This window comes from Pristiophorus japonicus, chromosome 15 (assembly GCF_044704955.1).
Source record: "Pristiophorus japonicus isolate sPriJap1 chromosome 15, sPriJap1.hap1, whole genome shotgun sequence".
Taxonomy (NCBI): Eukaryota; Metazoa; Chordata; class Chondrichthyes; family Pristiophoridae; genus Pristiophorus; species Pristiophorus japonicus.
This window is the reverse complement of record NC_091991.1, coordinates 25494637-25507004: the sequence shown is the minus strand read 5'-3', so window position 1 is coordinate 25507004 and position 12368 is coordinate 25494637. Positions and strand designations below refer to the sequence as shown.

At 45.3% G+C, this 12368-nt stretch overlaps 1 protein-coding gene across 8 annotated transcripts in view; it reads left to right on the top strand.

Annotated features, from left to right (window-relative positions):
• slc38a4 (solute carrier family 38 member 4) overlaps positions 1–12368 on the top strand; it is an 80868-nt gene that overhangs the window by 41365 nt on the left and 27135 nt on the right. For all 8 annotated transcript variants that reach the window (XM_070900250.1, XM_070900246.1, XM_070900248.1 and 5 more), the window contains 3 exons: positions 5420–5656; positions 8515–8608; positions 8762–8877. In XM_070900250.1, the coding sequence (XP_070756351.1) occupies positions 5538–5656; positions 8515–8608; positions 8762–8877 (329 nt within the window). In that variant the 5' untranslated portion in view covers positions 5420–5537. The remainder of the gene's footprint in view (positions 1–5419; positions 5657–8514; positions 8609–8761; positions 8878–12368) is intronic.

The following is a 12368-nucleotide window of genomic DNA, read 5'->3' as shown; positions in this document are numbered from 1 at the left end:
TTAAAGTATTTTTATTATATAAGTGTTATTATAATTTTGCAGATATTGCAGTGTTTTAATACAAATTCAATCCAGAGTGATTTCAGTTTGATATCTCCATATCTAATGATTGCAGTTTTATGTTCATGTTTTATCCATGCATGTACAAAATACTTCATTACATAGACTTGTTGTATAATGCTTACTTTATGTATACCTGTGGGTGAAGTACCTTCACACAGTGAGTTAATAACGTTTCTGCTTCACACTTTCACCTCAGCACGACTAATAGCTTCTAAAGATTGTTCCCACTGTGACAAGGGGAGCCCCATGGTTTCTGCATTCATGCATTCTTCATTATTGTGATTTATTTAAGATCTGTATTCAGCTCAGCTGTGTAAATATTTTCAAGACGAGTGATTTAAAAAAAATAGCTGTAATATACTGCATCTGCACACATTATTTTACGTTAAAGAGAGTTTGTTCTTTAGCATGTGTTCTACTGGTTACCAGATAATAATATGTCTGTCGATATTTTAATTGGCAAGTTACTGCTAGCTCGATCAACCCCCTACAGTATTAGGGTAGGAATCTGGCTTTAATGATAAGAGTCCTGATTTTGCCAGAACGGTAAGAATGGGGTTGAGCAGGCCATAGCACGGGCTTTCCTGAGCCAGTAGGGCAGATGAGCACCAAATTTTGAGATGCTAGTCCCTCCCCTTGTTTAGACAGGATACCCAGAAAGGAAAAGCTTGCTCAGAGAGATTGTCCGACAGTAGTCTTGTCTGGAGGGGGGTGGGGGGGGTCTAAAATTAGTAGAGGGAACAGTCCCTGAATTGGCAGCAGTTCATCATTACAAAGGAAGTTCTTGATGGCAGAAATGTAGACTAATTGGTTGACTGCAGCACAGCATCAAAGGTGAGCAACACTGCCCCCTATGATGCTGAAGTATTGGAGGTCCTATTGCAGGAGGGACACCAAAGGAGGCTTCCCTTATTTGGAGCTGTAGGATTCCCCGTCCATTAAAAATACAGGTGCATTCTTACTAATTTATATGGTGCAGTTCAAATGGCAACTGCATCAGAGAATAACGCAGGAAAATACCCAAAACAAGAAATAGAAAAAACTTACATTTATATCGTGCCTTTCATGACCTCAGGATGTCCCAAAGCTCTTTACAGCCAATGAGATACTTCAGAAGCTTAGTCACTATAGGAAACACACCAGCCAATTTGCACACAGCAAGATCCCACAAACAGCAGTGTGATAATGACCAGAGAATCTATTTTAGTGATGTTGATTTGAGCAATAAATATTGGCAAGGACATCAAGGAGAATTCCCCTGCTTTTTTCAAAATAGCGCAGTGCGATCTTTAATTCCATCTGACAGAGCAGACAGGACCTCGGCTTAACATCTCATCCAAAATGCTGCACCTCCGACTCCCTCAGTGCTGCACTGAAGTGGCAGCCTGGATTGTGTTCAAGTTTCTGGAGTGGGATTTGAACCCACAACCTTCTAACTCAGGGATGAGAGTGCTACCACTGAGTCACGACCGACACAAATATAAAAAAGGCAGGCTACCCAGCAATGAGGACTAAAGCACTGTGCAAAGTGTAATTGCAAATGCAAAAATACAAGTGAACATCTGTGGAGCAATACATAGTATTACATAGGATATACGGCATAGAAACAGGCCATTCAGCCCAACCAGTCCATGCCAGTGTTTATGCTCCACTCAAGCCTCTTCTCATCTTTCCTCATCTAAATCTATCAGCATAACCCTCTATTCCCTTCTCCCTCATATGCTTGTCTAGCCGCCCCTTAGATGCATCTATACTATTCAGCTCAACCATTTCCTGTGGTAGCGGGTTCCACATTCTCACCACTCTTTGGGTAAAGAAGTTTCTTTTGAATTCCCGATTGGATTGCTTGGTGACTATCATATTGATGGCCTCCAATTATGCTCTTCCCCACAAGTGGAAACATTCTCTCTGTATCCACTCTATCAAAACCTTTCATAATTTTAACGACCTCTATTAGGTCACCCCTCAGCCTTCTATTTTCAAGAGAAAAGAAACCCAGCCTGTTCATCCTTTCCTGGTATGTATACCCTCGCATAATCTCTCCTTCAGCTGTCTGCTTGAGCAAAGCAGTTCCCAGGATTGCCCAGATGTGGATTTCATGTGGAATTGCTCATTGCTGGGGGCTAAGCACCCTGAACACCACCCGCTCCTGTCCTGGCGCACAATGCCAGGAAATTCTACAGCACAAAGTGTGGCACGCTTTTGATTCTGGTGTATGGGGTTCTGGCCTGATCTTCAATTGGTCCTAGCCCCCAGCCAAGACCTACCATTAGGAGTGTCAACTGTTGCTTCAAACCACGTTATCCACATTGGCAAATAGTGCAGTGTGGTTATCAGCAAGGTTTCTGCTTACCTTCCTCACCTCCTTGCACAATTCCGAAAGCAGCTAATATAGTGGCATCACCGAATTGTTACTACTGGTTGTTAACAGTAAATTTTTGGGGAGTTTTTATTCATTGATACGAGGAATGTGTTGTATGAGTACTTGTGGGCTGTGTGTTCTGGGAACAAGAGGACTGAGTTGGGACAGAGCTAAATCAGCGCTGCAGAGGAAAACGTGCACGAGGGCTGATTTTAACTCCCGGCAGTAGTGGAAAATGGGTGGTAGCAGATAGGCCGCCTGTTGTACACCCAGCACATGGAGAGGACAATGGGTTGTGGTGTATGACGGGGGGCCCATCCACCACCGCTGAGATCCCTATTTATTAAAAACACTCTCCGGCATCGTGTACAGGGAGGTTGGATTTGTCATGGCTTTTACAGGTTCCACACAGTGAGTTCTGGACCACATCAGAGAAGACACAGAATGCGGGGGGTTGGGGGGCGGGGTGGGGGGGGCGGTTAGAAAGGGAAATCAAAGACTATCCTTGTGAATCTCCGAACAACCAGTAACTGGGAGGGCCACCTAACTGGCTAGCTGTTAGTGAGACCACTGGGCAGGGAAACAAAAATAAAACTACTGTTTGTGAACATAAACTGATGATTTTTAAATGAGTAAATTCAGCAAGGTTCAAATTATTGGCCGTGATTTTATTTTAACAGTGCAATCCACATTCTTTTTACCACATTTCATTCAATCAGAATCATACAGCACAAAAGGAGAGCATTTGGCCCATTGTGCCTGTGCTGGCTCTTTCATCAAGCTATCTAATTACTCCCACTCCCCTGCTCTTTCCCCATAGTTCTGTAAATTGTTTCCTTTCAAGTATATATCCAATTCACTTTTGAATGTTACCTTCCACCACCCTTTCATAAGAACATAAGAACTAGGAGCAGGACTAGGCCATACAGCCCCTCGAGCCTGCTCCGCCATTTAATACGATCATGGCTGATCCGATCATGGACTCAGGTCCACTTCCCTGCCCACTCCTCATAACCTCTTATTCCCTTATCAGTTAAGAAACTGTCTATCTCTGTCTTAAATTTATTCAATGACCCAGCTTCCACAGCTCTCTGTGGCAGCGAATTCCATAGATTTACAGCCTTCTGAGAGAAGAAATTCCTCCTCATCTCAGTTTTAAATGGGCGGCCCCTTATTCTAAGATTATGCCCCCTAGTTCTAGTCTCCACCATCAGTAGAAACATCCACCTTGTCAAGCCCCCTCATAATCTTATATGTTTCGATAAGATCACCTCTCAATCTTCTGAATTCCAATGAGTAGAGGCTCAACATGCTCAACCTTTCCTCATAAGTCAACTCCCTCATCTCCGGAATCAACCTAGTGAACCTTCCCTGAACTGCCTCCAAAGCAAGTAGAACCTTTCGTAAATATGGACACCAAATCTGCATGCGGTATTCCAGGTGTGGCCTCACCAATACCTTATATAGCTGTAGCAAGACTTCCCTGCTTTTATACTCCATCCCCTTTGCAATAAAGGCCAAGATTCCATTGGCCTTCCTGATCACTTGCTGTACCTGTATACTATCCTTTTGTGTTTCATGTACAGGCACGCTCAGATCCCGCTGTACTGCAGCACTTTGCAATCTTTCCCCATTTAACTAATAACTTGCTCTTTGATTTTTTTCTGCCAAAGTGCATGACCTCACACTTTCCAACATTATACGCCATCTGCCAAATTTCTGCATACTCACTTAGCTTGTATGTCCTTTTGCAGATTTTTTGTGTCCTCCTCACACATTGCTTTTCTCCCATCTTTGTATCATCAGCAAACTTGGCTACGTTACACTCAGTCCCTTCTTCCAAGTCGTTAATATAGATTGTAAATAGTTGGGGTCCCAGCACTGATCCCTGCGGCACCCCACTAGTTACGGATTGCCAACCCAAGAATGAGCCATTTATCCCAGTCCGTTTTCTGTTTGTTAGCCAAACCTCTATCCATGCTAATATATTACCCCCAGGCAATGCATTCCAGATCATAACTACTCGCTGTATAAAAGGATCTATCCCCTCCTCCTGTTTATTTTTGTTGCCAATTACTTTAAATCTATGTCCCTGGTTACCAACATCTCCTGCCAGTTTTCCCTTATCAAATATATCTTATCAAAACCCTTCAGAATTTTGAACACCTCTATTAAATCTCCCCTTAACCTTTCTTGCTCTAAGGAGAACAACCCCAGCTTCTCCAGTCTATCCGCATAGCTGAAGTCCATCATCCGTGGAACCATTCTTGTAAATCTTATTAAGACCATCGAATGCTTTACCAGTAGTCATCATCATAGGCAGATAGAGAGAAACTGTTCCCATTGGCGGAGGAGTTGAGAACCAGAGGGCACAGATTTAAGGTGATTGGCAAAAGAACCAAAGGCGACATGAGGAAAAACATTTTTACGCAACGAGTGGTTAGGATCTGGAATGCATTGCCTGATAGGGTGGTGGAGGCAGACTCAACCGTGGCTTTCAAAAGGGAATTGTATAAGTACCTGAAGGAAAAAGATTGCAGGGCTACGGGGAAAGGGTGGGGGAGTGGGACTAGCTGAAGTGCTCTTGCAGAGAGACGGCACGGGCTCAACGGGCCGAACGGCCTCCTGTGCTTAACCATTCTATGATTCTATTCTATGAGTAGTCTCTGTGAGAAAAAAACTCCTTTGACTTGCATTTGGAGATGTATATTTTATTGGTTTGTGTACTCATTAATTGTTTAAGTTTCTGTTTTTATCGTCTTAATAGTATATTCTCACTACATCACGTTTGTAGCCTACTTTCTAACTTGGTTACATAGTGACATTATTGACGTCAATGGAGAGAACAAGTGTCCTGACAAATATATGACAGCCCCTCTTTTAATATTTTACAGAAGAGTAAATATGAAAGGGCTAATGCATGGAACAGGTATATTAGCTATTATGCCGAGCATGTTGACCCAATGTAATAGCTTTCTTTCTTTTATTCAACAGAACACTCTGTCCAGGAAAGCAATACAGAAGTTGAAGACAAATATCAAACATCCTAACAGATTTAAAAGGATCGCTGTACCAGTTTCTTTTTCTTACTGGCTTTGTTTTGGCAAAATAAATGGATCGCATGGAACTCAAGAAAGTTAGTACTGAGGCTGATGATGACAGTAACAGCGGAGACAGTATGGATGACAGCTACACTAAAATGACAGAATCAGAAAAAGCTACCATCAGCAGGTAAGAGTGAAAACACTAGCTTAAAAGATGACTGAAATCAATATTTTACAAGGGTAAACCAGAACAAGTTTAAATAAAAATATTTGAGCTTGAGCTCTGTACTTTGATGTTTCACCTGAAGCTTGTACATTTTAACTGTTGCTGTGGAAGAGACGTTAAGCTTCAAAAAGTCACACAACTCACAAATGAGACTCATTTTAATTGATAACTAAATTGATGTCTAAAACAAAAGCACAGTGTTTTATTTGTATATGTTCACGCTACCGTTAGTGCAGTTAATTATGAATTGGCAGCTCTGAAACTAAACAATCAGTTAGACAAAACATGTAATAGGGTGGAACAAATGTAATTTAATATGGAAAACCGTAAAAAACTGCATAAAGGATAAAATTACTATTCCACGTAAGAACATAAGAATTAGGAGCAGGAGTAGGCCATTTGGCCCCTCGAGCTTGCTCCGCCATTCACTAAGATCATGGCTGATCTTCTACTTCAACGCCACTTTCCTGCACTATCCCCACATCCCTTGATACCCTTAATATCCAAAAATCTACGTATCTCTGTCTTGAATATACTCAATGACTAAGCATCCACAGCCCTCTGGGGTGGAGAATTCCGAAGATTCACCACCCTCTGAGCGAAGAAGTTTCTCCTCATCGCAGTCTTAAATGGCCAACCCCTTATTCTGAGACTGTGACTCTTGGTTCTAGACTCCCCAGCCAGGGATCTACCCTGTCTAGCCCTGTAAGAATTTTGTTTTCAATGAGATCACCTCTCATTCTTCTAAACTCTAGAGAATATGGGCCTAGTCTGCTCAATCTCTCCTCATAGGACAGTCACCCTATCCCAGGAATCAGTCTGGTGAACCTTCGTTGCACTCCTTCTATGGCAAGTATATCCTTCCTTAGGTAAGGAGACCAAAACTATAAGCAATACTCCAGGGGCCCGAAATTGTTGGACATACCGCTGCATACCCCCCAAAATTGTGAAATTGATTGAAAAATACCAACATACCACCCGGCAGGAAATTCATCAGCGACGGGCGGTATGTATACCGTCCGCCCATGCACACCGCCAATATACTGCCCAAAATTGCCAAATTGATGACTTACCACCAACATACTGCTGACCCTGCAGACAGTCCTGGAAAAGGTGGTTTTAAGTCGATCTTCAGTCGGTGGTATCCATCTTTACCTGTGAAATTTTTTAAAAATCTGTCACCGCCTCCCCCCCCCCCCAGTCTCTCCCACCCCCCCCTCCACAGTGATCTGTTCCCCCCTCCCACAGTGGTTTCCCCCGCCGCTCCCCCCCCAAGTAACGATCTCAACCCAAATAGCGATCTCTCTCTCCCCCCCCCCCCCCCCCCCCCCCCCACAAGCAGCGATCTCCCCGCAAGGAGCAATCTCCGCCTGCCGCTCCCCCCACCCCGCCCCCCCCAAGAAGCGATCCTTCCCCACTTACCTGCACACTGCTCTCAGGCCGGCAGTCTCTGTCGATTCTGGTCTGTGTTTCTCGGGGCGAGGAACTTCGCAGCAGCACGCGCGTGCGCAGAATTCGGGACCCGAAAATTCCCAAAGGATTCACCGCCCACACACCGCCGGCTGTACTCCGCTCAGCATACCGCCAAGAAAAAACTGATATAAATTGCCCACACTCCCCCCAGCGGTACCCGGTGGTATGAAATGACATACCACCGGCATACCGCCGAGAAATGGGCGGATGACCAATTTCAGCCCCTCGTTGTGGTCTCACCAGGGCCCTGTATAATTGCAGTAAGACGTCTTTACTCTTCTACTCAAATCCTCTGGTAATAAAGGCCAACATACCATTTGCTTTAATTGCTTGCTGTACCAGCATATTAACTTTCAGTAATTTGTGTACAAGGACACCCAGGTCCCTCTGAACACCAACATTTCCCAATCTCTCACTGTTTAAAAAAATAGTCTGTTTTTCTATTTTTCCTACCAAAGTGGATAACTTCACATTCCTCCACATTATATTCCTTTTGCCATGTTCTTGCCCACTCACTTAGCTTGTCTATATTCCCTTGAAGTCTCTTTGCATCCTCCTCACAACTTACATTGCCACCTAGCTTTGTATCATCAGCAAACTTGGATAACATTTGGTCCCCTCATCCAAATCATTGATCTAGATTGTGAATAGCTGAGTCCTAGGCACTGATCCTTGCGGTACCCCACTGGTTACAACCAATATACGGCAGAAATCAGAAATCAAATAGAATGCTGAACTATGTAGTTAAAGCAGTAGAGTAGAAGTTAGAAAACGTCATGCTGAAAACTCTATAGTGCCCTGGTCTAGCCTTGCCTTGAATATTGAGTCCAGATCTATTGCTGCCTGCAGCGGAAGTGAGCACAGCATGTTGCATTTGTGACATTCAAGCCCTGGAGACAATTCAGGGAAGAACTACAAGGATTCTCCCTAAAGTCAGATGACTGACATATGAGGAAAACCTGGGGAAACTGAGCTTTGAAAGGAGACCTTATAGAGCTATACTGGATAGTAAATGATGTGGAAAACGCAGTCAGGAAACTAAACTGAACAGTGAGAGTAGAATATGGGGGCCACGGGTTCAGACTAGTAAAAGGAACACTTAGGGCTGATGTTGGGAAGCTTGTCTTCACATAAATTGATGAACATGTGGAAGGGTCTTCTGGGTATTCGAGTGAAGAAAAATTAATAATGACAAGGAGAAACAAGATGGGCCAAATGGCCATCTTCATCCATAGTTATCTGAAGAGGTGCTACATTTAAGGAGAAGAAGATTAGTTTTGCCTCATGCCTTGTGGCTGAAATTCCAGCAAGCTTTTGCCTGACTTTGATTTGTTTTCCTTCCCTAGTCAATTTGTTGACGAAGATGATGCCGAAAGTCAGAAGTTTTTAACAAGTGGATTTTTAGGAAAAAAGAAATATGAAGAATATCACGAAGAATATGTGAGTAATCCTGTCTATCCATTATTTTTCATCAGTTTTAGTTGTTGATTTACTTCCTGCATTAGATTCCTCATTTTATACTTAATGTAAAATTAATAGTAATGGAAATGATAACATGGAATTGTAGTGACTTGTGTATTCGATTATGTGCAGCATCCTGGAATGATATCATTTGGAATGTCAGCATTTAATCTCAGTAACGCTATCATGGGCAGTGGCATTCTCGGCCTGTCCTATGCCATGGCCAATACTGGAATCATACTATTTGTGTGAGTATTGAAAAATGATTTACCTCATAAGATATATTGGAAATAAGATTTTACTGACTGGAAACTAAAATAATAGCAAAGAAGAGGGAACTCGTAAAAGCATCTGAGATGCAGTACTAGTACAGTTGCCCAAAGAGAAAAAAGGAAAACTTGAATTTATATAGTGCCTTTCACGACCTCAGGATGTCCCAAAGCACTTTACAGCTAATGAAGTGTAGTCACTGTTGTAAGGTAGGAAATGTAACAGCCAAAACTACACGCAGCAAGCTCCCACAAATAGCAGATAATGATCAGATAATGTTTTTTAGTGATGGTGATTGAGGGATAAATATTGATCCAGGATACCGGGAAAGCCCCCGTGTTCTTCAAAATAGTGCCAGGGTTGTTTTATGTCCACCAGAGAGAGCAGACGGGGCCTCGGTTTAATGTCTCTGAAAGACATTGCAGATCTGTGCCATTTTTTTCACAAGGTTTTTTTGTACAATGAAAGTGAACACAACAGAAGGGCATTTGTGAGATTGCAGCCAAGGGCCAAAATTGCAAAGATCCGCTCCCACCTTGTAGCCTTTCGAGACGCAATCCTGAGTTGAAGATAAAGCTGGCACAATAGCCCCAATTCGCTGAGCTGCATTCATCGCAGTGAGGTTTCCCCCTTTCCCCGGCAGTGGAGCCTCACCGTTTCAGCCCTTTACAATAATCGAAAATGCCATTTTATCCATAAAGAGCAGAAGTATCATAGATTCGCACAACACAGGAGGAGGCCATTTGGCCCATCGGGCCTGTGCCGGCTCTTTGAAAGAGCTATCCAAACAGTCCCACTCCCCTGCTCTTTCCCCGCAGCACTGCAAAAGGTAGCTTTTTTTTTTCTAATAGGTATCAGGGGAATCTCTGAGTCATCCACTTAAGTCTACAAAATGTAGACATATCCACAGGGAAAATGTTTCTGATTATATGTACTGTAACAGGATATGCACATCATCATTTCAAATTAATTTAACTATAGAGGAGGAGAAAGTTCATATAAATCATCTAAACAGATTCCCTGTCGACCTCTTCTCTTTCTTGGAGTTGGTGGACTCTCTGTGTTTTCTCACCACCTTGTATTTCAGTTTCAAACCTGTTTTTTTTTAATCCACATCTGACCCTCAGCTTTTCCATTTCTTTCATCCCATGGTCTTGTTATGCCCCTCACTACCGTAGCTATTCACATGTCCTGCGGTTTTTAAAGTCTACTATTTCTTCATTGCTACCATCTATTACTTGACTGAGATGATCTGTCGCATCATTCCACTGATGCTTCTTCCTTTCCTACATTACAACAGTGACTACACTCCAAAAGTACTTAGTTGGCTGTAAAGCACTTTGAGACGTCCGGTGGTCATGAAAGGCACTATATAAATCCAAGTCTTCTATGCTAGTTTTAAAATGCCTGTCCAGCTCCTATTTATCCTGAAGGGTATGCGCACAGTCTGTTCTCTCCACAGATGCAGATTGACCTGCTGTTTGTTTACAGCTTTATGGGCTCCAGTTTCGGGCCGTGCCTAGAATGGCGCAGCCCCGACCTGGACGCCCATTTTTCGCGCCACAAAGTGCGCCTAAAAAATACTTAGCGATTCTCCGGCTCCCTGCAGGTCCTCTGGAGCTGGGCACGGCGCAGCACGAGCTGTGGGGGGCGGAGCCAGGTCCCTACGCTGAAAACAGTGCCGGGACCTCTGCACAGGCGCGCTAAAGTGGGCGCGCATGTGCTGTAGCTCCAGGCGCCCAAAACTGTGTGGGAGGGGCCCGAAGCACGCAGCCCCTAGACTTGGCTGAATGGCCTCACTGGGGCTGCGTGGATCAGGCTGCACCTCCCACGACCAGCTCCTGCTTCCAACCGACCCCGGACCCGACTCCCTCACCCCACCCGGCCCCCGGACCGGACCGGACCCCCGTTCCCGCCCCCGGACCTGACCCGACCCGACTCCCATTCCCCCCCCGGCCCCCGGACCGAACCTGACCCGACCCGACTCGCGCCCCCCCCTCCCGCCCACGGACCCGACCCGCCCCCAGGCCGACCCGACCCGACCCGACCCGTCTCGCGATCCCCCCCCCCCCCACCGGACCCGACCCCGGACCCGACCCAACCCGACCCCCGGCCACCTACCTGTAAATCCGGTGCTGCGGCGGGCCCTGCCCGAAGTCTTGGGCCCGGCCGGGCCCAGCCCATTCAGCTCCCTCTCCTTTCTCCCCTCCCTCCTCCCCTCCCCTCCCCTCTCCTCTCCTCCCTTCCCCTCCCTCCCTTCCTCCCTTCTCCCCCTCCCTCCCTTCTCTCCCTCCCTCCCATCACTCCGCAACCCCTCCCTCCCTTTTCTCCGCCCCCCCCTCCCTTCTCTCCGCCCCCCCCTCTCCCCCTTCTCTCCCCCCCCTTCTCTTCCCCCCCTTCCTCCCTTCTCTTCCCCCCCTTCCTCCCTTCTCTTCCTCCCCCTTCCTCCCTTCTCTCCCCCCCTCCCTTCTCTCCACCCCTTCCTCCCTTCTCTTCCCCCCTCCCTCCCTTCTCTTCCCCCCCCTTCCTCCCTTCTCTTCCCCCCCTTCCTCCCTTCTCTTCCCCCCCCTTCCTCCCTTCTCTCCCCCCCAACCCCTCCCTTCTCTCCCTCTCTCCCCTCCCTTCTCTTCAGCCCCCTCCCTTCTCCTCCCCTTCTCTTCCCCCTCCACCCCCTCCTCCTCCCCCTCCCCACCTCCCCCTCCCCACCTCCCCTTCCCCTCTCCTCGCTGTCAGAAACACAGGCACTGACAGACAGAGAGTGAGAGACACACAGACAGAGAGATAGAGACACACTGTGGGTGGGGGGGAGGGGGGCGTCCCAGCACGCTGTTGGAGGGCTCCGGTGCTGCAGTCAGTAAGTAGAAAATGTTTTATTTGTTGATTTTTTTAAATTTTTAAAATTTTTTATCAATTTTTTATGATTGATTTATTGGTTGATTTATTGATGTATTTATCATTTATTATTGATGATGGCTCTTTATTTGTAAAACTGAAGTGTTTAATGTTTGTAAACTTCCCTTTAAACCCCCCCGCCCACCCCATTCCCTACGCCTGATTTGTAACCTACGCCTGATTTTCTAAGTGTAGACAAGGTTTTTCTGAGCGTACAAAAATCTACACTTACTCCATTCTAAGTTAGTTTGGAGTAAGTTTTCACTGCCTAAACTTTCAAAACGGGCGTAAGTGGCCGGACACGCCCCCTTTTGAAAAAAAAATCTGTTCCAAACTGAATCTGTTCTAACTGACTAGAATTGGAGCAAACTAAATGCTGAGAATTGCAATTTCTAAGATACTCCATTCTAAACCAGTTGCTCCAAAAAAACAGGAGCAACTCAGGATGAAACTTGGCCCCTATATTTCTAACATATAGAGTCATTGCTAAAGACACTTAAAAAAAGAAATGTTGCACTAGCATTGAAGTAAAATGTTCACTACTGCACAACTGTGCTTGAAACTTAAAACTAACATT